Raw genomic sequence first — 24,370 nt, forward strand, 5'->3', positions numbered from 1 at the left:
CACGGCTGCCTGGATGCTGTTAGCCCAGAGATGGAAAGAAGATTAAGTCCCTACCCGAGAAGAGTGGCAAATAAAATGGTTGGACTATGCCGAAATGGCAAAACTGACCGGAAAGCTCAGGAACCAAAATTTCAACAAAGAATGGGGGAAATTTAAAATTTATCTTGGAGACCACTGTGAGCAGACGAAAACATGCAATGAGACTTGCAATGTAGCAATTACTGTGGAGTTAATGGAGTCGTATCAAACATGGACTATTGAAAAAAGATGAATTAGAAAAAGTGTAATAAGAGGGGAAGGTGGGAAGTCAAGAGATTTGGAAGAATCTTTTAACTGTTGATGTGTATGGTTGCGTTGTTATAATTTTATATTTCTAAAATCAAATGAAAATTGTTTCAAAAAAGAGAGAGATGAAACATGTACGAATGGTTATCCAAAATTGCCTTCTCTTCTTTCTTTATCCTTCCACCGCCCCCTTATTTTTATTCAACGCCTCCCCCAATTGCACCTGAGGCTACTACTGTTGGGGGTTTTATACATCCTCTGCTGCTACAGCAGGACTATTGTGATTAGTGTAAATCACATGAGTGTCTGAGAAAGCGTGGGAATGGAAGTCTGGTTTTATCTCTTATTGTACGTTCAGTTTCCTTTTTGCCGTGTCGCAGTTCTGTACTGGTGTTCATAGAACACAGACGTGATTATGAAGCCTCTGTATATAAGACTGTAAATAAAGTAGCTTAGATCTACAGATGAGTCTTGCTTCTTGCTGCAAGATGCTAGAAGACCTGTGTGCTCTTTTCATGAGGGAAGAGTCGCAGATTACTGGTGCTCTGGACTGATGGGGAATGCCAGCCAGAGAGGGCCACTGGAAGAACGCTCCGGAGTCTTGGGGAGTACGCCGTGTCCCCAGAGTGTTTTTCCGACAACTACACCTCCCCCCCCAAGGATCGTTCCAGCACCCCCAGGGCGCATGATCACCCACTTTCGGAAACACTGGTCTACACTGGTTGGCGTTGTCCCCCAAGTGTTTCAGACAGGGCTCCTCTCCCTCACCCTCAGCTCTGCCTGGAGATTCCAGGATTTGAATCCGGGGCCTTCTGCATGCCAAACACATGCTCTACCTTGGAGCTATGACTCTTCCTGTGCCCAGAAGCAGCACCACCTAAGAATGATGTTGAAGCTGAGAAACTGCTGGACCGCTCTAGAGAAGAGAGGAATTTGCGGAAGGGTGATGGCACGAGGCCTCACCGAGCAGGAATGTTTCCTCACCTGAGCCATCGATGGAGAATATGGGGAGTTGGCCCTTGTGAGATCTCATTGGGTCAATTAGATAATTGAGCAGCTGCAATCTATCCTGTCCACATTTCTCTGCCCGGAAGAGACAGTTTGGAATCGGGTATAAAAGAGAGGCTGGCAGCTCCTCACTCCTCAATCCATTGAGTCGGCTTCACCTCTTTGCTCCGCCTTGTGAATTTGGGTAAGTGTTCCTTTCTTGCTGCGCGCCGAGCTGCGCAGATTAGCTGTGCATTGTGTCTGTTTTCGTCTGCGAGGTTTTTGGAAAGAGGGCTGTAGATATGATCTCCACAGAGACTGGCGTGATGTGGAAATAGAAGTCCATGGCGTTCTGCAACGCAGCCCCGGGCTGGAACATGAGGCAACACCATGAGAATCTCAAGCGAGGTGGCATACTGATCTCTTTGCATGGAGGTGGGATTTAAATAATCTGTTTACTGGATTTCCTCTAGATTTTTCCTCAGGGGAAAAATGACTGCCCGTCGATTTGGTAACCACAGTGCCACCTCACGGTTGGTTCCCAAGTTTCGATAAATCCTAGAGTGCACCCCCCTCAGAGGGATGTCCCTCTCTGTGCCATAGTTGGAGCTTCGGTGGAACACCTGCTTGGAATGCAGAAGGTTTTTGCAGGTTCTGCTACCTTCATGCACTGGCTGTGGACTTCCCAGAAGCATCTGGTTGGCCTACCATTGTGGAGGGAAGGAGCCAGGGTGCTGGCTTGGATGGATGCCTTGGCTCAGTAGGCAGAGCAGCTGCTTGGCGTGCAGAATGATTCAGGTTCAATCCCTAGCAACTCCATGTAGGTCCGCCCCTGCCTGAAACCCTGGAGAGCCACTGCCAGTCCATGTAGGCAACACTGTCTTCTACATTCTCAGCCCTTCTGCATGCAGAGCAAGTGCTCTACCACTGAGCTGCTGCCCCATTGCACTAAGGTCTCTAGTTGGGAATGGAGCCTCCAGGGCCAGAGGCAGTGTATCTCAGAATCTCAATTGATGGGAGAGAAATCAAAAGGGGAGGGCGGTCACTGCCACGCCCTTCTCACAGGGCCTCTGTTGGGAACTGGAGTCGGGGATAAGGTTAGCCTCTCTTTGCTCCCCTAAATTCTTGTTCCTTCCTTCCTTCTGTCTCTGCAGGTTTATCCACCCACTTTTGGAAACATGTCCCAGTGCAAGCAAGGCTGCAAGGCACCCCCCACCAAATGTCCCCCCAAAACTGCCCCGTGCTGCCCCCCAGCCGTGAAGTGTCCCCCCAAAACGGTCCCCTGCTGTCCTCCGGTTGTAAAGTGTCCCCCGAAAACCAAGCAACCTCCCAAGGGCTGCTGTTGATGATGTTCTTTCTTGGCTGAGGGAAAACTGAGAGGAGCTCCCTGCGAAAGCAATTTGACATCGATCACCTGCCGGACCTCTCTGAAGCCATCGAAGCCAGTCCTTTCTGCACTTTGCTTTGACATTTTGCTTTCTCCAAAATGTTTGGGTTTTGCTTCATCCTATCCTATACATCCATGCTGCATCATCGCAGCATTTCAGGGAGTCTCGTTGACCAACTGAGCTCCTGTCTGGAATCTCCTCCTTGAGACGTCAGGACCCCACCATGCTGTTGTGAAAAGCTCAATGCCATGACGGGTTTCCTCACCCTCACAGGCAGGTGAATGGCAATAAAAGAAACTAGTTACCCAGAACAAATAGATTGTTGGACTCTTCTTTCCTCCGTTCTTTCCCTCTTGCTAATTTGTTAAATCAATGTATTGGGGCTGAATGCAACCTTACACACACACACACACACACACACACACACACAAACACACACACACTGCTAGTGATGGAGAGACGGGGGAGGGGATTAGATTCAGTTTGCTTTTCAAGGTGAACTTAGCTAAACTTTACATAACAGTGTGTGAACTGAAATTTGCACTTTTCTGAATTTTGAAATGCAGTTCTCCAGCCAAGTGATGTGTATGGGGGGGAACAACAACAGGGGGGCTTGTTTCCTTATAGAAGGAAGGCTATCCTGAAGAGTTAGGGCTTGTGCACAATTCCATTTCCTCCGGTCTATCCAGGCACAGTCCTTGATTTAAAGTTCCATGTCTGAGCACATGATGCTTGGGGCAAATCTGTTCTAGGTATAAGCTTTCGTGTGCATGCACACTTCTTCAGATACTTCAGTGTGCATGCACACAAAAGCTTATACCTAGAACAAACTTAATTGGTCTCTAAGGTTCTGGAGGAGACTCTTGAGAGTCCCATGGACTGCAAGAAGATCAAACCAATCCATTCTTAAGGAAATCAGCCCTGAGTGTTCACTGGAAGGACAGATCCTGAAGCTGAGGCTCCAAGACTTTGGCCACCTCATGAGAAGAGAAGACTCCCTGGGAAAGACCCTGATGTTGGGAAAGATGGAGGGCACAAGGAGAAGGGGACGACAGAGGATGAGATGGTTGGGCAGTGTTCTCGAAGCGACTGGCATGAGTTTGTCCAAACTGCGAGAGGCAGTGGAGGATAGGGGTGCCTGGCGTGCTCTGGTCCATGGGGTCACGAAGAGTCGGACACGACTGAAAGACTAAACAACAACAAATTTTGAATGAAGCCACCCAAAGGCAATTGTGGCAACAATGAATCATGTAACTTCCATTCTGGGGCAAATTTCGGCTAGTGTAGTTCATGACAGAGCTGTCATGTTGGTAAAAGGTTGCCCGCCTTTCCCCCTATGCTCAGTTCCGTGGAGGAGCAGAAGGATATCCATGTAATTAGGATGCCTCTCGTTAGCTTGGGGTGACGGCTCCTTATTAACTTGCTTAGCCTCAAACGTGCTACTTGACATAATGATGACTTTGTTATGAAGACAGGTGCCTACATGGTGGGCCTCCCTTTGCAATCTGAGGCCAGGATCTCAATGGCTTGGGCGGGAGACAGAGAACCAAGAAAGGAGCCCCTTCTGGCTGATTCCGGTTTCATGTCCCTTCTTTGACGGCGTTAATTGTCACCAGGAGCATCCCCTGTCCCTTCTGCCGGCTCCAAGCTTATCTTCATGCCTTTTTGATCGTCCCTAAACGGCACAATAATTATGGGGTGAGGCAAGGTGTGGCAAAACACAGCTCAGCTGCTGCTGATGGTGGTGGCATCTCCAGAACTTCGTCCCATTTCCCCCACGGATGAGTTTCAGGAGGAGGAAGTGTTGTCGCTATGCTTTTAAGTGTGTGTGTGCATGGCAAACTTTATAAAATGAACTGCCTGCAGGAGAGTGGAGCTTGGAAGAAGCTGCCATGCAAAAGGCAGTTAGGGTTAGAGTTAGGGTTAGGGCTTTCAAGGTCAGCACCAACACTTTGAATTGTGCTCGGAAATGTACTGGGAGCCAATGTAGGTCTTTCAAGACCTGTGTTATGTGGTCTCGGCGGCCGCTCCCAGTCACCAACTCTGACAGCCGCATTCTGGATTAGTTGTAGTTTCCAGGTCACCTTCAAAGGTAGCCCCACATAGAGCACGTTGCAGTAGTCCAAGCGGGAGATAACCAGAGCATGCACCACGCTGGTGAGACAGTATACCTCAAGGAACGTCTCCACCCCCATCGTCCAGCCCGGACACTGAGGTCCAGCGCCGAGGGCCTTCTGGTGGTTCCCTCACTATGGGAAGAGAAGTTAAAGGGAACCAGGCAGAGGGCCTTCTTGGTGGTGGCGCCCGCCCTGTGGAACGCCCTTCCATCAGATGTCAAAGAAATAGACAACTATCTTGAGTTTAGAAGACATCTGAAGGCAGCCCTGTTTAGAGAAGTTTTTAATGACTGAGGTTTTAATGTATGTTTAATCTTTTGTTGAAAGTTGCCCAGAGTGGCTGGGGAACCCAGCCAGATGGCTGGAGTATAAATAAATAATAATTATTATTATTATTATTATTATTATTATTATTATTATTATTATTATTAATTATTATTATGGCTGGTGGGGGGGGGAAGACTAGGAGCCCAGCAGGAGATTGAGCAAGAGCAAAAGACAGGCAAGACCAGGGGTAGGCAAACTAAGGCCCGTGGGCCGGATCCGACCCAAACGCGTTGTAAATCCGGCCCACGAACGGTTTGGGAATCAGTGTGTTTTTACATGAGTAGAATGTGTGCTTTTATTTAAAATGCATCTCTGGGTTATTTGTGGGGCTTAGGAATTCGTTCATTTCCCCCCTCAAAATATAGTCCGGCCCCCCACAAGGTCTGAGGGACATTTGACCGGCCCCCTGCTGAAAAAGTTTGCTGACCCCTGGGCAAGACCAATCCATTCTTGTTTTGGCTCCACCCCCTTCCTCCTTCCTGAGTTTTATGAGGGGCGACACTGAGACTGAGGAGGAGGAGGAGGGTGCAGGCAGGCATCCCTCTGGACTGGTTATAAATTGGCATGTGGGGGCTGGCTGTGGTTTGGGGGGGCAGTGCCCCATTTCCTCTGACATGGTTGTAACTGACGCAAGATAACACCACCAAGGCAACTATCTGTAAACAAACAAACGCCCCTAAAAATGTCAAAGGTGGTTTCTTTCCAAAATAGGTTTTATCTTAAACAATTGCAAACACAGTAAATAAAGAGCTTGTAGTATATCAGTTAGAGGGATGCGGGTGGCGCTGTGGGTTAAACCACGGAGCCTAGGGCTTGTGGACCAGAAGGTCGACGGTTCAAATCCCTGTGATGCGGTGAGCTCCCGTTGCTTGGTCCCTGCTCCTGCCAACCTAGTAGTTCGAAAGCATGTCAAAGTGCAAGTAGATAAATAGGTACTGCTCCGGCGGGAAGGTAAATGGTGTTTCCATGCGCTGCTCTGGTTCGCCAGAAGTGCCTTAGTCATGCTGACCACATGACCTGGAAGCTGTACGCTGGCTCCCTCGGCCAGTAAAGCGAGATGAGCGCCACAACCCCAGAGTCATTCGCAACTAGACCTAACGGTCAGGGGTCCCTTTACCTTTAATACATCAGTGTTTCAGTCTCTCTGAGGATGCCGCAGATAAAATAAACACTGGCAGGATTATTGTAATAACCTGCAGTTTCATAAGAGTATACATTTAAAGTAGATAATTAAATGAGCAAATTAAATGTATTTGGATATGCAGAAGATATTAAAAAATAAATTGAAGGAATCGCAGGAAGAGGAGGAAGGAAGTCACACTTTGAAATGTTAAGATGATTGTGAAATTAATGAAATGTATAAACCTAAAAAGTATAAACACTCACTCTCTCTCACACACACACCAGTGTTTCAGTGCTCATTTCTTCTCTTTCCAAAATAGATTTTAGCTTGAACAATTGCAAATGCAGTAATAAAGAGCCCGTTTGTGATATACCAGTCGTTCAAGTTGTACTTGGAGTAGACCCACTGAAATGAATGAGCCCAAGTTTGTTGTGTCTATTAATTTCAATAGGGCTAGCATTGCATCTGACCCTCAGTCTCGAACCTTTAATTTCAAGCATCTGTTCTAAGTGCAAGGAATGTTGAATACCCTTTGATATTTAACCAATCAACCCATCATTTAAATATTCATGCTTTATTTAAATTTCTAGCTTTGTTATCTGTGGCAACCACCTATTATTGTCTGATCCCATGATGGATGGATGGATGCTTACTTTGGAATGATGGGCTGGATTAGCGAAAAAAATAAATAAATGAGTTTAATCCACAATTAACAATTCAATGTGTCCTAGAAATATGATTCAGGAAGCGCTGACTCAATATTTCAGAGTACATCCTGTTTGCCAACAGTGAACTCATTCTTTGAGTGTAGGTCCTTAATGTAGACGCCTCAGCACACAGCAGATGAAGGAATAACCAGATTTTCAATATTAAACTCAGCTCTTCCCATTGTCAAGTTTTCCAAAATAGAATAGGCCGACATGAAATTATACACTCAAATATACACATCTCTTTCAGTGTTCGAAACTCCCATTGCTCTAGGCCAGGCATAGGGAAACCGGGACCTCCAGATGTTTTGAGACTACAATTCCCATCATCCCTGAACACTGGTCCTGTTAGCTAGGGATGATGGGAGTTGTAGTCCCAAAACATCTGGAGGGCTGAGTTTGCCTGTGAGTACTCTAGGCTCATTTGGCAACAGGGAATCTCATTAACGTGAGCAATTTCTGAGCTCTGGGCGCAGTACTCTGCCTAAGATTTCGGAAGGAAGGAAAAGAGGACCTTTTTCCTGCCTCCCCACTTCCAGCTACTCTCTGAAGACCGGAGAAGAGACCCTCTTAAGAATATTAGGGGGGCGGGCAGGGGAAGGACTACACCATGTGAAAAGTGAACGTAAGATTTTTAGCTGCGGTTCATTCATTTCCAGCTTTGTATTCTTGTTATATATATAAAAAGCACACCTAGACTTAGCATTGTCGCACCCATAATCTCGGTTTAAGGTGCCATTTAGCTCCTAGCTTTCACATCTCAGTTTCTAACACTGATTTCTCTATGACCATTTCCCCCAACGGTCTCACTATTATTATTATTTTTTTGCAAACATTATATTTTTATTTTATGAGATTTATATACTACTTGAGTGTAATAAAAACCACAAAAGTGCTTTAGGAACATCTCTCATGCCGGAATTCAGGGTCATCCAATGAAGTTTTATGCTGGGAGATTTGGGACGGACAAAAGGAAGAACATCGTGTAGCTGAATGACGCAACTTGCTCTGAAACGAGGCAGCAATGGCCACCAGATTGGGTGGCTTTAAAAGACGACTGGACAAAATGATGGAGGACAATAAGCCTATCAATGGCTATCAGCCACAATGACTTTGGAGGCAGTAATGGTTCTGAATACCAGTTGCTGTGGAAACCATGGGAGGGGAGAGTGTTGCTGTTGCCCTCGGGTTCTGCTTGTGGGCTTCCTTCAGTGACATCTGGTTGACCATGGATGCTGGTTAGATGGACCACAGAATTGTTCCAGCAAAGCTCTTCTGATGTTTTTATGTTTTATGTTATATAAAACCTATCCCCCCCCCCCTTTTTGCAAACAGTTTCCCCTAATGTGAGGGAGTTTTGCAAATATTCTAACCAAGAAAAGCATTTTTGAGAGTCTTTCCCCCTACCACAGCCTTCTTCAGCCTTGGTTCTCCAGATGTTACTGGACTGAAACTCAACACCATCCCTGCCCATTGGGTAAACCAGCGGGGTGTGTGTGTGTGATGGGAATCTGAGACTTTGCTAGCTTGCCTGTATCTGCTCCTTCCTCTTCATGCCTCTCCTGGTCCTGGGAGACCAGAGGGGAGGGGAGCTTGTAGCAGCAGGAAGGAGAGATCCCCTGGCCTCTTCACCAGCCTGATTCATCTCTACCTCTTGGTCTCTTCTGTTTCCATCTCTGCTTCTGATTCTGGACTTCTCTCTGCCACAGCAGCTTCCTGCTCACTAAATACTGTTACCTCTTTGGCTTCTGACAACTCCTCCTCCAGTGTGGTGTGTTCGCAAGAGTGTCCCACTCTCGTGTAGGACCCTGGCAGAGACGCATGCCTGGCTGGCAAGTTCTCTCGCTCCTGGTCTGTTGTTCAGGAGCTTCAAAGGCTTTCTTTTGCCTGAACATCACAGCGACTGATACCAAGAAGCATCAGCACACTTAGGGATCCGCAGAGTCTTCGCAGCATGCATAAACAGACCTCAGCAACTCAGCGTTTTGGCTAATCTACTTTATTTACATATAAACACACACAGAGCACTGCAACATGGCTCCCTCTCTCTCTAGCATCAGACAACAAAGTGAAAGAACAAAGGACAATAGTCCCACTTCATGGAACATAGTAACACCAACATCCTGTCTCTGTCACTTCCCATTCTGTGGAATGAAAACACACACCGTCAAACTTAGAACAAACTTAGTTGGTCTCTAAGGTGCTACTGGAAGGAATTTTTTATTTTATTTTGTTTTGACATACCGCCATGTGATAGATAACAATCCCATGACTGCAGACATGGGGAATGAATCTCCAACAGTGGTTAAGAGCAGTGGACTCGCAATCTGGTGAACCGGGTTCGCGTCCCCGCTCCTCCACATGCAGCTGCTGGGTGACCTTGGGCTAGTCTCACTTCTCTGAAGTCTCTCAGCCCCACTCACCTCAGAGTGTCTGTTGTTGGGGAGGAAGGGAAAGGAGATTGTTAGCCACTTTGAGACTCCTTAGGGTAGTGATAAAGCGGGATATCAAATCCAAACTCCTCCTCCTCCTCCTCCTCCTCCTTCCCACTCATCATCCCACCACCAATCCCCAGGCTCTGAGCCTTTATCCTTTGGGGCTTCCCCAGTTGGTTCCTCGCACCATTCATCTGCGTCCAGCCAGCCAGTGAGTTTGCACTGGCTTTGTGGCATCCCAGGAAAATTAGAGCAAGGAAGATCTTCCTCCCTCCCTCCCTCCCTCCCTCCCTCCCTCCTTCCTTCCTTCCTTTCTTTCTTTCTTTCTTTCTTTCTTTCTTTCTTTCTTTCTTTCTTTCTTTCTTTCTTTCTTTCTTTGACGATGAAAGGCATTTTTCGTTAAGTGCCCCAACCTGCTTGCCTGCACCCTTTCATTAGTGGATTAGATCCAGCTAATTCCTCTCAGTGGGAATGTGGAGGGAATCAGTTGCCTGATTAGAGGGTGCCTCTCAGAGACCTGCAAACAAAGATGTTAAAAAACAACAACACACTAAGCCTTAGATCCCTACAACTTTTGGTTGCAGAAAAGGTGAAGAGCAGCAGGCTCTGGCGAGTGGAATGATTCCTAGACATCTCAACTTTTAATAGATTTTTCCGATCTGTGTCTAAAACTTTTCTGATCTATGACCTGTAAGAAAAGGTTGCACTGTGGAAAGTGGTTTTTCAGATTCCAGACATCCATGCCCTATTTGAGGGTGCTCCATTCTATTCTGCTCCCCCCTCAATTTTTATTCCCCCCCCCCTTTTACCCACAACAGACAGACAGGAAAAAGCAGATCTGCCAACTAGAACAAGTTGTTGGGGGGTGCAATAAGGAAAATGCTTCTTTGAAATGTATGTTTATACAGTGTTCAGTGCTGGCAATTTTTTTGGGGAAAAATATTGACTATATAACTCTTAATATGGGGAAAGGGTTAAACATTTCAGAAGATAACGTAATCTTAAATTATACAGGTGAAACTTGAAAAATTAGAATATCGTGGAAAGGTTAGTTTCTTTCAGTAATTCAACTTAAAAGGTGAAACTAATATATGAGATAGACTCATGACATGTAAAGCAAGATACGTCAAGCCTTTATTTGTTATAATTGTGATGAATATGGCGTACAGCTGATGAGAACCCCAAATTAACAATCTCAACTTTGGGGTTTTCATCAGCTGTGCACCATAATCATCACAATTATAACAAGCAAAGGCTTGACATATCTCGCTTTGCATGTCATGAGTCGATCTCATATATTAAACTCCAGTAGCTAATGAAAACAATTGCTTACATAAATGGACTTTTCTACGATATTCTAATTTTTCAAGTTTCACCTGTATACCTAATATATGGGGCTTGACAACTGGTCAGCAAAAATAGATTCTCTGTGTCCTTAAATCTGCAAAAAGATTGAAGGGTAAAAATATGGCCTCTTTCCATCAATGGATAGACATGACAACTATTGCAACCCATGAACGGATCGCTTCCAGAAGATTATGTATGGGCAAATGTAGTGGTACAGTCATACCTCGGGTTATGCCTCACGCACGGATCACGTTCGCAACCGGAGGTATGACTGTATTTGGAACACATTTATCAAAACCATAGCGACTCACGGATTTGAGGGAAACAATAAGTTCATCCATTTACATATATTATTTTATAAATAATAAGCAACGTGTCATGTTTCAACTGCACATGTCAGCCAATGCGCTAAGGCAATGCTCATGCTACCATTTTGAACCCAGCGGGTCTATTTTCAGCTGCTGTTCACATGTCACGCAAAATGTGGTGGGAAGTAAGTACATATTTTGTAGCAATTTGTGAACTTTAAAAATCCCCATGGAGATTCATCGTTTTAGGGTGAATTTCTCCTAATAAACACATTTTTACATGAAGTTCTGGCTAACGTACACATTTTTGTCAAGCAATTTCCCCTAATATGATGAACTTATAAATATTTTCATTAATATCTTCATTTTCCTGCACACTTCCCTTTATTGCAACGTTTCCCAAACTTGGATCTCTAGCTGTTTTGGGGCTACAACTCCCATCATCCCTTGAGCAGTGGTCCCGGAGACCCAAGTTTAGGAAACCATGCTTTAATGCACGCATTTTTGTAAACTTTGTTGTTTGGAGAACTGCACCACAAATTTCAGATAAGTGCAAATTTCAAAGGATAGCTGTGCTTTGGTCTTCACATGGTATCAGAAAGTGTGAATGTGGTGCATTTAACTTCAAATGCAAATCTCTCTTCCACCCACAGTGAAGGGGGAAACTACAGTTCCCAGAATACTTTGGGGGAAGCAATGTGCTTTAATTGCATGCTGCGCACACAGCCTAGGTGAGTTGGATCCAAACCTATGAATCTATTTTCCCCGTTTCTGTAGGCTAAACATTCCCAATCCAGCCCTCGGAAGAATACTCCACAAAGCAAGCTTTTAAAAACAAAGAAACACACAAAAGAAACACCCTCCAGAAAGTTTAGTGACAGAACATAGCTTTTTATTGCAGACCCGTAGGCACAGACGAGAAGTTCCGCAAAAGCTTCCCAAAGTTATTGTCGTGCTGAAGCAGCGATAGCAAGTTGAGACAGCGTCAAAGGTGCAATTCCTCATTCCGCAGGCCGAGGCACAGATCTCCAGACACCGATGAGATGATCAGCTGACGACATCAAAGCGGAATGTCAAAACCACCACTGAAAATCCCCTCTCAGAAGCAGCAGAACCCATGGAACTAAATGGACACCATTGGGAACAGGAGGAGACAAGCCTTTCCAGGGTCGGCTCTACTGTGAAGTTGGGTGAAGCAGGTGCCTCGGGTGGCAGATTCTGGAGGGTGGACAGCAGTGGTGTGTACGGCAGGACCACCACTCCGCTAACCTGTTTCCTTCAGTTGTAGCAGAAATTGGGGATCTGTCACTATTCTTGGGGTAAGATTCGGATACCACTTCAGTTGGCTTCTGTGCCTGGAATTTTGGGTGGTTGTGGAGCCGTCTTCTTCACCTCAGGCACCAAATTTTACTGCACCAGTCCCGAGCATGTTTGTGAGGTTTCTGGGTTCTTTGGGTCTTGAAGTTCACAGTCACAGGAAGGGATTCCTCAGAACCGAATTTTGCACCCTGTCTAGGCTGAGGGATGGGTGGTGGGGCTGAGGTTTTGTGCACCAGTAAGTAGTCTGAAAATAGCTCTTTATACATTTGTCCACCCAAAGGAGGAAGTGAGGCAAAACCCAATATTTGTTTAGTTCCACAGAGCCCATAAAGCCTAGAGCCTGATTAGTCTGAAATCTAATCTCTAAATCTCTGCCTTTCTAGCCGAAAGGCTGTGGGCCCTGCAAAGAGGACTTAGGGGAGTCATTTCAAAATTCAGTTTGGGTGGAAGGGAAGGAATTCAAAGCAAGGGTGTAGTAGGGAATTTGTTCCACCACAACCCCAACCCACCATTTTGCATCTCGTTTTGGTTGGTGGGTTTTGGGCTTCTAGAAAACAACAGAGAAGATCCCACAAGCCTGAAGTATGCTGACACCTGGTCCTTCCTTCTTGATTCATCCATTTATTATTCCGTACTTTTGCCTCCCCCCTCCTTCCCTGAGGCATCTCAATCCACTCACCCACCATTCTTCCTGATCCATCTCCACTTGCCCATCCATCCATCCATGCATCCATCCATCCATCCATTCTCCCTCCTCATCTATCTCCTCCATCCAGCTACCTAGCCTTGCACCCCTCCACCCACCCACCCGCCCTCCATCCATCCATCCATGTTGGGAGATTCATTTCCCCTGTGTGCAGTCATGGGTTTATTGTATTTCACATGACTGGGTATGTGTTTTGTTTCCACAGAGTGGGAAGTGACGGAAGACAGGATGTTTTGTCTTACTGTGTTTCCCTGAAGTAGGACTTTTGTCCTTTGTCCTTTCTCTTTTGCTGTCTGATGCTAGAGAGAGAGGGAGCCATGCTGAAGTGCTCCGACTGTGTATATATCTAATAAAGTAGGTTAGCCAACATGCTGAGTTGCTGTGGTCTGTTACGCAACTGCGCAAACCTCTGCGGGTGCCTAAGAGAGTGTTGATGTACTCCCAAATCAATCACTATGATGTCTGGGGCCAGAAGAGGATGAGAAGCTCACGAAAGATCGCCCAGGAAGGAGGGAACATGCCAGTTGGGCATGTGTCTCTGCCAGGGTCCTACTTGTGAGTAGGCCGTTTCCTGACACTATCCACCCACCCACCCACCCACCCTCTTTCTTGATACGTATCCCATTTCTTACAACTCCTCTCCTTTCCTTCCAGATCCCCCACCCACCCACTCCTTGAAGAACCACCGGTCAGTTGAGGTTAATACTTCATGCATCTGACCATGCGGTTTCCTTAGTTCACGAAAACTACTGCCACGATCAATCCCTTTGCCGTCCGAGTGCCGTGAAAACCCCTTGCTGCTTTTTTAGGAAAAGTGAGGGATGTAGGTATTTAGAAAGACAGACTCGCTGCTCCCCGCTTCAACCTCGGGGCCTGGCTTCACCGATACATGGCCAGATGGATTCAAGGATACAATGGAGCCCGGCACCACGTAAGAACCCACGGCTTCTCTGCTTGGGGCTGCGGAGGCCCCTGAACATTCCCAGCTGCTGCACAGGGTCGCACAAGGGGGAGCGCATGGATCTGCATTGGCTGGAATGGTGGGCAGCTCGACAGAAGACACCTCCACACTGGGAGCGGGGCATAGCTCTTCACAGGCACTGCAAGTTGACGTGGGCGCTGGCACGCTTTCGGCCTGGCACAGCGGTGTGCAGACAGGTGGCGGGAGGCAGGGCTGCTTGGACTGGTACGACGCAGCCGAACATGGCTCTGCACATGGATCACCGCAGGTTGGGGCGCATGCGCCTCCACCGTCAGTTGAGCACTGTGGCACACCAATGGGAGGAGGCAGGCAGGGCTGTCTGCACTGATACGCCATGCTGGTGGGTGTTTGAGGTTGATGCTGGAAAGGCGAAAAGAGAAAAAGAAACCTTCCAATTATGATACTTGGTAATTATAATCATTATCCCCGTAGCACTGCAGACAAAGGACAATTTGCAAGGCGAAACCACAGCTTTGATGTCGGGCAGGAGTTTGGGTGAGACATCGAGTTCTCCGAAACTTACGAGCTACTTGCTAACTAATGATTTGCATATTCTTTTGGGGAGTCAAAAGAAGAAGAAAAAGTGTCCCTCTGCCATTCGGAATGAGATGGGGATTTTATACAACCCCTACTGTTCCCGAGGAAATCGCAAAGCAGGAGAACAAAGCTTGGGGAAAACAAAGTGTTTGTAAGTTAGGAACCCCAGTTAGGATGGGGGAAAGAGGACATACCCAGTTCTTATGTTACCTTATTAAGTCACACTATACATTGAAAGCACTGTGCTAGCATTGTAAACAGACATGCCTTCCCTCAGATAATCCTGGGAGCTGTTGTTTGTTAAGAGGGCTGAGAGTTGCTATTCCTCTCCCAGAGCTACAGTTCCTAGAGCTCCCGGTGAAGAAGGATTGGTTGTTAAACCACACTAGAAATTGCATCTCTGGGAGGGAAATGGAGGGAAACCATGAGTGTTTAAAGTGGTATCATTGTGCTTCAATGTATGCCTGCTGGATCAGGCCAATGGCCCATCTTCCCCAGCATCCTGTTCTCACAGTGGCCAACCAGAACCTGCAAGCAGGACTTGAGCACAAGAGCATCTCCCCTCTCCTGTGGTTTCCTGCAAGTGGTGTTCCATTGCTGCCTCCAACTCTGGAAGCAGAGCACAGCCATTGTGGCTAGTGGCTGCTGGTTGCCCTTATCCTCCATGAATTTGTCCCACCCTCTCTTAAAGCCATATGGGTTGATGGCCACCACTGCCTCTTGTGGGAACAACTTCCAAAGTTTAACTATGCACTCCTTTCCTTTGCCTGTCCCAAATCTTCCGACATTCAGATTTAATGGATGTCCATGAGTTCTGGGGAGAAAAGCTCTTCTCTAACCACTTTCTCCATGCCGTGCATAGTTGCGTGTACTTTTGCTTTGGCAGAGTTTTATCAGCGTGGGTTTGCTCATCACTAAATGCAAATTTGCACATCCCTCTTCTGCATGGAATGAAGGAATAGAAAGCACAAATATGGGGGGGGAGAAGGTGATGGAGGATTGTTAGTGTTAATTGTTAAACCCCTGATAGCTCCTCTTAGCCAATCTTTCTCAACCTCAGGTCCCCGAATGTTCTTGAACTACAACTCCCATCATCTCTGACCACTGGCCATGCTGACTAGGAATGATGATAGCTGTTGTTCAACGACAACTAGGAACCCAAGGTGGAGAAAGGCTAGTATAGACCACATTGAGCTAGATGGGACCTCCAAGTGACCCCGTAATAAGGCAGCTTCCTCAGGTTCTATTTATGCCAATTCTCTCCCCTCCCCTCCATGAGGACTGGAATCTTTAGTTTTAGGGCAGGGACCCAGTAGGAGAGCAGCTGCTTTGCATGCAGAAGGTCACAGCTTCAAACGCTGGGAGAGGCCCCCAGTTTGAAATCCTAGATAGCTTCCACTGGTAGACTAAACTGAGCCAGATGAGTCAATGCACCAGTTCTGTGCTCCCACAAATGGACTCTGCTTCAGCACTGCAAACAAGATGGAGCAGGGCAGAATAAAATAATGCCCCATGAACAAAGCTTGTTTTCTCCTGCTCCTGAGGCTAGGATCCAAACCGATGGATTCAAATGACAAGAAAGGAAATTCCAACTCAATATTAGGAAGAACTTTCTGACAGTAAGAGCTGTCTGGTAGTGGAATGGACGGCCTTGGAAGGTGGTGGACTCTCCTTCCCTGGAGGATGTTGGATGGCCACTTGTTAAAGAGTCTTTAGTTGTAGTTTCTGCATTGCAGGAGGTTGGACTCAATGACCCTTGGGGTACCTTCCAACCCCACAATTCTAGGCTTCTATGAAAGGAACGCACAGCCCACATTGGGGGGGGGACAACAACGACGACCCCCTAACGCTATCTGAGAAAAGTGATGCTTCGTTTTGCCCTGTCTTCTGCTCTGCAAAATGTTGCAATAGGCTCAAGGCGGGGAGATGCCCACAGCATCTCCCCTCAGATCTCAGACACCCTTTGGGAATAATTTTCAAGCCATTCTCTCCCTCTCCCTCCTTCTCTCTCCATCTCCCCACCCCACCTCTCTCTGTCTCTCTTAAAAATACCCTCCCTGTTTGGTACGCTTCCAATAATGTTAGCAATAATTCAACAGGGGACTTACCCGACTTTTCAGGTGCCGGCAAGGAACGATGCCAAAGACGAGAGGGGCTTGCTGAGAGGCGTGGGGAGCTGGGAGCTCTTTTTTATACAGCTGGCGTAGGAACCAGGACTGCAAGGATGTTTCAAGTCTGCTCCGCCTACACCTCTCTTAATGGATTATATTAGGCTAATTATGAACTGCTGCAGCAACAGGCTGAGATGCCCCTTCTGTGCACTTTGTGACTCCCACAGAATATAAATTTGAATCACTCCAACCTGTTATTTTCTGGTGAATGCGATCCAGGAAAATATTGAGGTGTGACACTCAGGGAAACAGACCAGGAACCTATGATTAGGGATGAATTAAGCCATAAATTCCAGCTTCTTTCAGTTTTCCTCTTTTTATGTATATATAAAACATCACCACTGATTTATTAGTTACCTTCTAAACTGATGTCTCAATGTGACGTACTCATAAGGTAGTTAAAAACAGTTAAAAACAACAAGTGCATTTAAAACAAGATCAAAACCCTTGAATGTGGATAGTCACAGGGAAAGCCTGTCAGAGCAAAAATGTATTTGGTTGTTTCTGGAAAGCTTCCAATCTTAGACAGTTCTTCACAATGACACACCAGTGATTTCCTTAAAAAGTACTCATGAAAATTCACCAGGATTTGGGTGTGAACTTCTTCTGATATGCACATTTTGCCTGCATTTTTGCCTTATATTCACATGTTTTGCACGTTGCATGTTATTTTCATATCTCTCTCTCTCTCTCTCTCTCTCTCTGTGTCTCTCTCTGTCTCTCTCTCTCTCTCTCTCTCTGTTGCACACACTGTTTGCCCAAGGAACTACATTACAAAATTCAGAGATGTTGCAAATTTCAAAGGATTGCTCTGTCTTGGTTCACGTATTGCTTCAGAAAATTTGAAATTGCTAAGTGTGCCTTTCAAATTATTATTATTATTATTATTATTATTATTATTATTATTATTATTATAAATTATATGCCGCCCTTTATCAAAAGATCCCAGGGCAGTGTACACCATTAAGAACACACAAACCACATTGAATATCTCTTCAGTCTCCACCTGCGAAATCCTCTGATTTCTCTTTCCTATTGGATCTTGTTGACTCCATGGGTTTTTGTCCAAATGTGAGTCCTGCTCAGTTTAGACATGCTGATATGAATGGACATGATTAACTCATTTCAATGGGTCTACTCTGAGCAGGAACAATGCTGGATAACAACCTTAAGTTTTAGGTGCTCACAAATGAAGACCCTCATGATTTGGAGCTGAATTGCTTAGTCTAGTGAGCTGCCTGGGATAAGATAATCTCATGTGTCAGAATCATGTTAAGAGGATAAGAATCATAGAATCATAGAGTTGGAAGAGACCACAAGGGCCATCCAGTCCAACCACCTGCCAAGCAGGAAACACCATCAAAGCATTCCTGACAGATGGCTGTCAAGCCTCTGCTTAAAGACCTCCAAAGAAGGAGACTCCACCTTGGTAGCAAGAAGATCCCAGCTGGATCAAAGCAATGATGCATCTAGTCTGAGGGTAGCCAATGTGGTGTCTTCTAGATGTTGTTGGACTCTAACCAGCCCTAGTCATCAGGCCCATGGTCAGGGTGAATTTGGAAGCTGAGTTCCAACAACATATTGAGGATAGCATATTGTCTACCCTCAATCTAGTCTAAAGTCCTGTTTCTAAAAGAGGCCAAGAAGACCTCTCTGAGCAACCCTCAAAGAGGACATTCCTCAGAGACTGATTTCTCAGAGATAGATGACATCTGTACACATGGGCTCTTTCTATCATGAACAATATGAACATAAGGGGAGCCCTGCTAGATCAGAGTAAGGGGTCATCTAATTATCCAAGTGGATTTCTAAATGGAGAGGCTGCTAGCCATATGGCAACGTTCTGCCTTCACTGTTTGAGGCAGCATGTTATCAGGATCACAAGCAGGGAGAGATGCTTTTGCACTTGGCTCCTGCTTGCCGGATTCCCCTTGGGACATCTGGTTGGCTATTGTGAAATTGGGATGCTGGACTAGATGGGACTCCTTCGGCCTGATCCAGCAGAGTTATTTTGAGGTGCCCACTCATGTTCCTCCGCAACTGCTATTTAGGGACGCGGGTGGCACTGTGGTCTAAATCACTGAGCCTCTTGGGCTTGCCGATCAGAAGGTTGGCGGTTCGAATCCCCGCAACGGGGTGAGCTCCCGTCGCTCGGTCCCAGCTCCTGCCAACCTAGCAGTTGGAAAGCACGCCAAAAAAGTACAAGTAGATAAATAGGTACCGCTTCAACGGGAAGGTAAACGGCATTTCTGTGCGCTGCTCTGGTTGGCCAGAAGCGGCTTAGTTATGGTGGCCACATGACCTGGAAAAACTGTCTGTGGACAAATGCCGGCTCCCTCGGCCAGTAATGTGAAATGAGCGACGCAACCCCAGAGTCAGGAATCCCTTTACCTTTTGTCCTGGGGATAATAGGTAGCCATTACAACGAGTATTTATTGATATATTTATTTATTTATTCATTTCATGTATATATGGATTGACCCACTGTTTTCCCCATTATAAATCCTCAACAGAAAGGGCTATGAACACTTCCTGTTTGAGCTCGAGGTGGACTTTTGACCTATGGCTCAACTCTGTGATGGAACTGCTAAAGCAGCCCTTTCCAGGCCTACGTTGAGTGATTTCCCCCCTGCAATGCATTTGATGATGTCAGAGCCACACACCCAGCCTTTTCCACCTTCTTTATTGTTTCTTAACAAGGTGAAAGGGTGAACACTTAAGATGTGCATTTCCTTCTAAGGCAACATGCTGTCATTATGGTTTCCTGTCACACGAGTTATGCTTGGTTGTGATGGGAACGAATTCATTTCAATGACGGGATCTCTCAACTCATCTCACAGGGAATGACAGGCGATCAACATCGATGATTTAGGCGAGGTGAAACACCTTCATGAAAGGACAAGGACATTGGATGTTGATGGTGGGTGGGTTGATGGGGGATGACTGGATGGTTGAGTGATGGTTGACGATGGGTTGACTATGGATGCTGTTTTTGGCTGTTGACAGTGAGTGAGTTTGTACATGTAATCCAAGATGAGAAATGGGGAAACTTGGGAATTGGATAGCTTGTCCAATAGTCAGGGATGACGAAAGCTGTAGTCCAACAACATCTGGAGACTCATGGGCTAGTTAGTCCGCACATACATGATACTGAGCTAGGGGGACAAATGCTCTTGTGTGTTGGTTACAACACAGAAGATAATGACTTGAATAAGGCTACACATAACTGTATATGTGAATGGTCTGATGAGCATGGGTGTAGTGGTTTGGCCTTCACACACCCTGGTTTATCTACACCAAAGGACGCGGGTGGCACTGTGGTCTAAACAACTGAGTCTCTTGGGCTTGCCAATCCGAAGGTCAGCAGTTCAAATCCCCATGACGGGGTGAGCTCCCATTGCTCTGTCCCAGCTCTTGCCAACCTAGCAGTTCAAAAGCACGCCTTGGCAAGTAGATAAATAGGTACCGCTCCAGCGGGAAGGTAAACGGTGTTTCCATGTGCTCTGGTTTCCGTCACGACAGAAGGGGCTTAGTCCTGCTGGCAACATGAGCTGGAAAGCTGTCTGTGGACAAATGCCGGTTCCCTCGGCCTGAAAGCAAGATGAGCACCGTAAACCAATACTGTCAGGGACAGTGCTGAGGAGGGCTGCACTGAGAAGGAATGGTGGGAGCCATCCCCTCCCCCTGCTCCTGCTCCAGATCCTGAATCTTCCCAGGAGCAGGAGGACAGTATAGATTTTGAACAGTGGTTTGCAGAGGGACATAGTTCAGAAGGCAGTAGCTGGGAAATATTGGATGGGGAACAGCTAGGAGAAGAAATGCTGATAGAGAGAGGGTTAACAGTCTCTGGACAGCATTCCCCTGCTCAGCCCAAGGTCAAGAACAGCTCAGAAAGTGTTTCTTTTGCCAAATCATATTTATTAAAGTTTCCAATACAACAGAATCATATGAAACATTCCAAATTACATTCCAAATTATTTATCCGATTATCAATAAAACAAGAAAAGCTCAGAAAGTGTTAGAACAGAAAGCACAGCGGGTACAAGCTCAGATTACAAGACGTGACATAAATTAATAGGGACGTAAGGGGGTGGGAGTCATAATTGGGAACACCGCCATTTCTAGGAGATGTGTTCTTTGTTCTCTTGCTGTGATTATTAAAGTTTCTAACTGGTAAGAAGACTCCTTTTTCCTTTGTTCTGCTTATCTATCGCCATGGGGGAGGAAGCCGATTCCTTGAAGCCTGACGCATAGTTGCCTTTGACTGGACATAACCGTCCAGGGGTCCTTTACCTTTTTTTTTACCCCAAAGCAATGGGATGAGACCCAAGCACCCTGCCCTGCCCATAGGGAACCTGTGGCCCTCCAGATGTTATAGGATTCGAACTCCCCAGCAGTGGTGGCCTTTTTCAGTGGAGCCCTGTGCGACACTAAAATTCAGTGCCCCCTGCCTCTCACACTCCATTCAACAAGGTATAAGTTGGACTGCACCACACCTGGCCAAGGCAGTGCCCTCCAGGTAAGGACATAAGACAAGGCAGCTGGATCAGGCCAATGGCTCATCTAGTCCAGCATCTGAGCCTCACAGTGACCAAATCCTCTTAAGAACTCAGGGTTCTAGATAGACTGCCATTCAACCTGGACATTACATGAGAATATCAGAAGGGCCAAAGGAGGTCATTTAGCCCATCCTCTCTCAGTGGCCAGTGGGAAGCCCCCAAGCAGAACTTAAGCACTCCAATATTGTTGGGTGACCACTACCAGTGGTCAGTGCAGTGTAGTGGTTAAGAGCAGTAGACTCGTAATCTGGTGAACCGGGTTCACGCCTCCGCTCCTCCACATGCAGCTGCTGGGTGACCTTGGGCTAGTCACACTTCTTTGAAGTCTCTCAGCCCCACTCACCTCACAGAGTGTTTGTTAAAGTGGGATATCAAATCCAAACTCTTCTTCTTCTTCTACCATCAATCTCAATCAACATGGCCAATGGTCATCGGAGGGGGGCAACCACATGGTCTACCCTTTGCTCACATGCTGGACTGGTGAGATTGTGGAGCACAGATGAACTCATTTATGGTCAAAGCATCCAGGGGCACAGTGTCCAGTCTCTTAGGGCTTCTCTCTTCCCAGAAGCGTCTTGGGAAATCAGGAACCAACCTGGGCTTGATTTTGCTAATGCACAAATAGTGATGTCTGTTCTTGGTGCACAGGGCCATGTGCAGGGCAACTGTGATGGGCAAACCCTGCCCAGGCACCTTATTCAAAGTCTCTTGTGAAAGATGTTGCAAGGTGTAAGTGCCATTGAGCTTTGATACTCTTATACTGGACCGTATGGAATTTATTTGTTTATTTATTGAGCCTTTAACAGCTGTAAACTTCCAGATGTTGCTGCGCTGCCCTACGTCTTCCATCAGCACCATCACCTCTGACCATGAACCATGCTGACTGGGGATAATAATAATAATAATAATAATAATAATAATAATAATTTATTTATACCCCACCCATGTGGCTGGGTTTCCCTAGCCTCTCTGGGCGGCTCCCAACAGAGTATTATTAATAAAAAAGTGACAACATCAAACATTAAAAACTTCCCTAAACAGGGCTGCCTTCAGATGTCTTCTAAAAGTCAGATAGTTGTTTGTTTCCTTGACATCTGATGGGATGGCGTTCCACAGGGCGGGCGCCACCACCAAGAAGGCCCTCTGCCTGGTTCCCTGTAACCTCGCTTCCTGCAGTGAGGGAACCGTCAGAAGGTCCTCGGAGCTGGACCTTGTGTCTGAGCTGGACCTCAGTGTCCAGCAATATCTGGAGGTGCACCTGCTTAGATGCAGAAGGTCCCGGGTTCAATCCCTGACATCTCCAGGTAAGGCTGGAAAACTCACCCTCCCTGAAATCCCGGGGTGCTGCTGCCAGACAGTGCAGACAGTACTGAGCTAGCTGGACCAGTGGCCTGATTCAGTGCAAGGCATTTTTTTAATGTTCCATCTAAGAATGCTTCCTCAGCCCTGCTTTAAAAACAACAGCTCTGTCCTCTTATATTTGTGTTTGGGTATGCAGATGGTGTGCCGATCTGATTCTGATAGTTGACAACTGAGGCCCAGTCATCAGGGTCTCAAACTAGGCAGGGATATCACATCCTGAGCCTAAGAACTAGCCTAGTAACTAAATTATCAATGACTAAGAGCCTCTCTCTCTCTCTCTCTCTCTCTCTCTCTCTCTCTCTCTCTCTGCCTCAGAGCCCTCTAGAGGCAGGTTTATGTATAGCTTTGGGACTTCCAAATGCCAGGCATTCTATAGACCAGGGTGGACCAACTTTCCATACAGAATGGGCTGCAAAAGTACTTTGACACGGAACCTGCGGGTCGCACACTGCCTTGGGGTGTGCCAAAATTTGACGCTCACCTCTTGACCTCAAGCTGCCCCAAAGCCAGCTAAGCAAGGTGTTGGGTTTTGGGAAGGAGGCACAAGTCTCTGGCAGGGTCCTAGAGCCCCCCCATCTCCATTCTAAAGCTGAACAAGCAGTAACTAGGTTTTAAGAAGTAGTCAGGAGGGCTCTAGGACCCTGCCAGAGCCCTTGCACCTCCTTCCCAAAGCCCAGGGCCTCACTTCTCTGACTTTGGAAAAGCTGCTCAAGGGGGGGTGGGTATCAAATGTGACTGAGGGCCGTTTAAAAATGTTGCCCTTAGGCTGTGCATTGAGACACCCTGCTATAGACACATGGTTGGATGTAACATATTCCCCATAGTAAATTTCTAGCATTTGTAGAATGAAGTAAAATCTACAGGCACTACACTTTGGAGGGTGAGAAACTAATGGGTCCCACCCATTCAGGGTTGTCTCCAAATGATTTTTACTCAAACCAGACCCATTGAAATTAATGAACCTAACTTAACAACATCTATTAACTTCAACTGGTCTAGCATTAGACTAGCATTGGCTATAACATGCAGTGCTTGAAATTTATGCAGACCCCCAGGCACAGTGGCATAGCGTTGGTTGCTAGTGCCCCGGGCAAGGCAAGTATCTTCTGCCCTGTCCGCCAATAAGCAGGAACGAAAGGGCAATTGCTCAGTGACCTACTTGAGTGGCACACCTGGTGTCAAGTATAGTGGAGAGTGTGACAAGGGATTGGAGGGAAGCAGGCATCTTTCTAAAGCCCATGCAGTGGGCGCCCTAGCAACTGGCCATCGCCCAAATCCACTCCCGAGTCTGCCCATGCAAACATTGGGAGATTTTCTGTATGAGGGGGAGAGCGCCCTGTTTTTAAATTTATTATCACTACTTTTTCTTTTGAATTTTTGGTCCCCAAAGAATTTTGCACTCAGGGCAACCGCCCCTGAGACCCCACCCTTGCTACACCACTGCCTATGCATGAAGATCCATAGTGTTGTAGTGGTTAGTCCTGGACTCAGCCATGAAGCTTCCTGAGTGTGACCTTGGGCCAGTCCCTGCCTCTTTTAGCCTAGCCAACCTCATGAGGATGTTGTGGGGAGAACCACGGGTACCATCTTGAGCTCCTTAGAGAGAAAGGTGGGGTATAAATGCAACAAACAAACATAGGGTTCAACCATCTTGGGTGTCAGGGATTGGCTCGATGAGAAGGAGTGGTGGAAGCTGCCTGGCCAAGAGT

At 46.6% G+C, this 24,370-nt stretch overlaps 1 protein-coding gene across 1 annotated transcript; it reads right to left on the reverse strand.

The window, feature by feature from the left end:
* Positions 1–13,794: 13,794 nt before the first annotated feature.
* LOC117039272 (small proline-rich protein 2H-like) lies at positions 13,795–14,385 on the reverse strand. Its single transcript, XM_033136366.1, has one exon. The coding sequence runs from the start codon at positions 14,366–14,368 to the stop codon at positions 13,856–13,858; it is 513 nt and encodes a 170-aa protein (XP_032992257.1). The 5' UTR covers positions 14,369–14,385; the 3' UTR covers positions 13,795–13,855.
* Between the last annotated feature and the right edge of the window lie 9,985 nt (positions 14,386–24,370).

Source organism: Lacerta agilis, chromosome 17 (genome assembly GCF_009819535.1).
Source record: "Lacerta agilis isolate rLacAgi1 chromosome 17, rLacAgi1.pri, whole genome shotgun sequence".
Classification (NCBI taxonomy): domain Eukaryota; kingdom Metazoa; phylum Chordata; class Lepidosauria; order Squamata; family Lacertidae; genus Lacerta; species Lacerta agilis.

Bases quoted from the DNA above. Each gene is read 5' to 3' on its own strand.
- LOC117039272 (XM_033136366.1), bottom strand. From the start codon at position 14,368: ATGGCGTATCAGTGCAGACAGCCCTGCCTGCCTCCTCCCATTGGTGTG.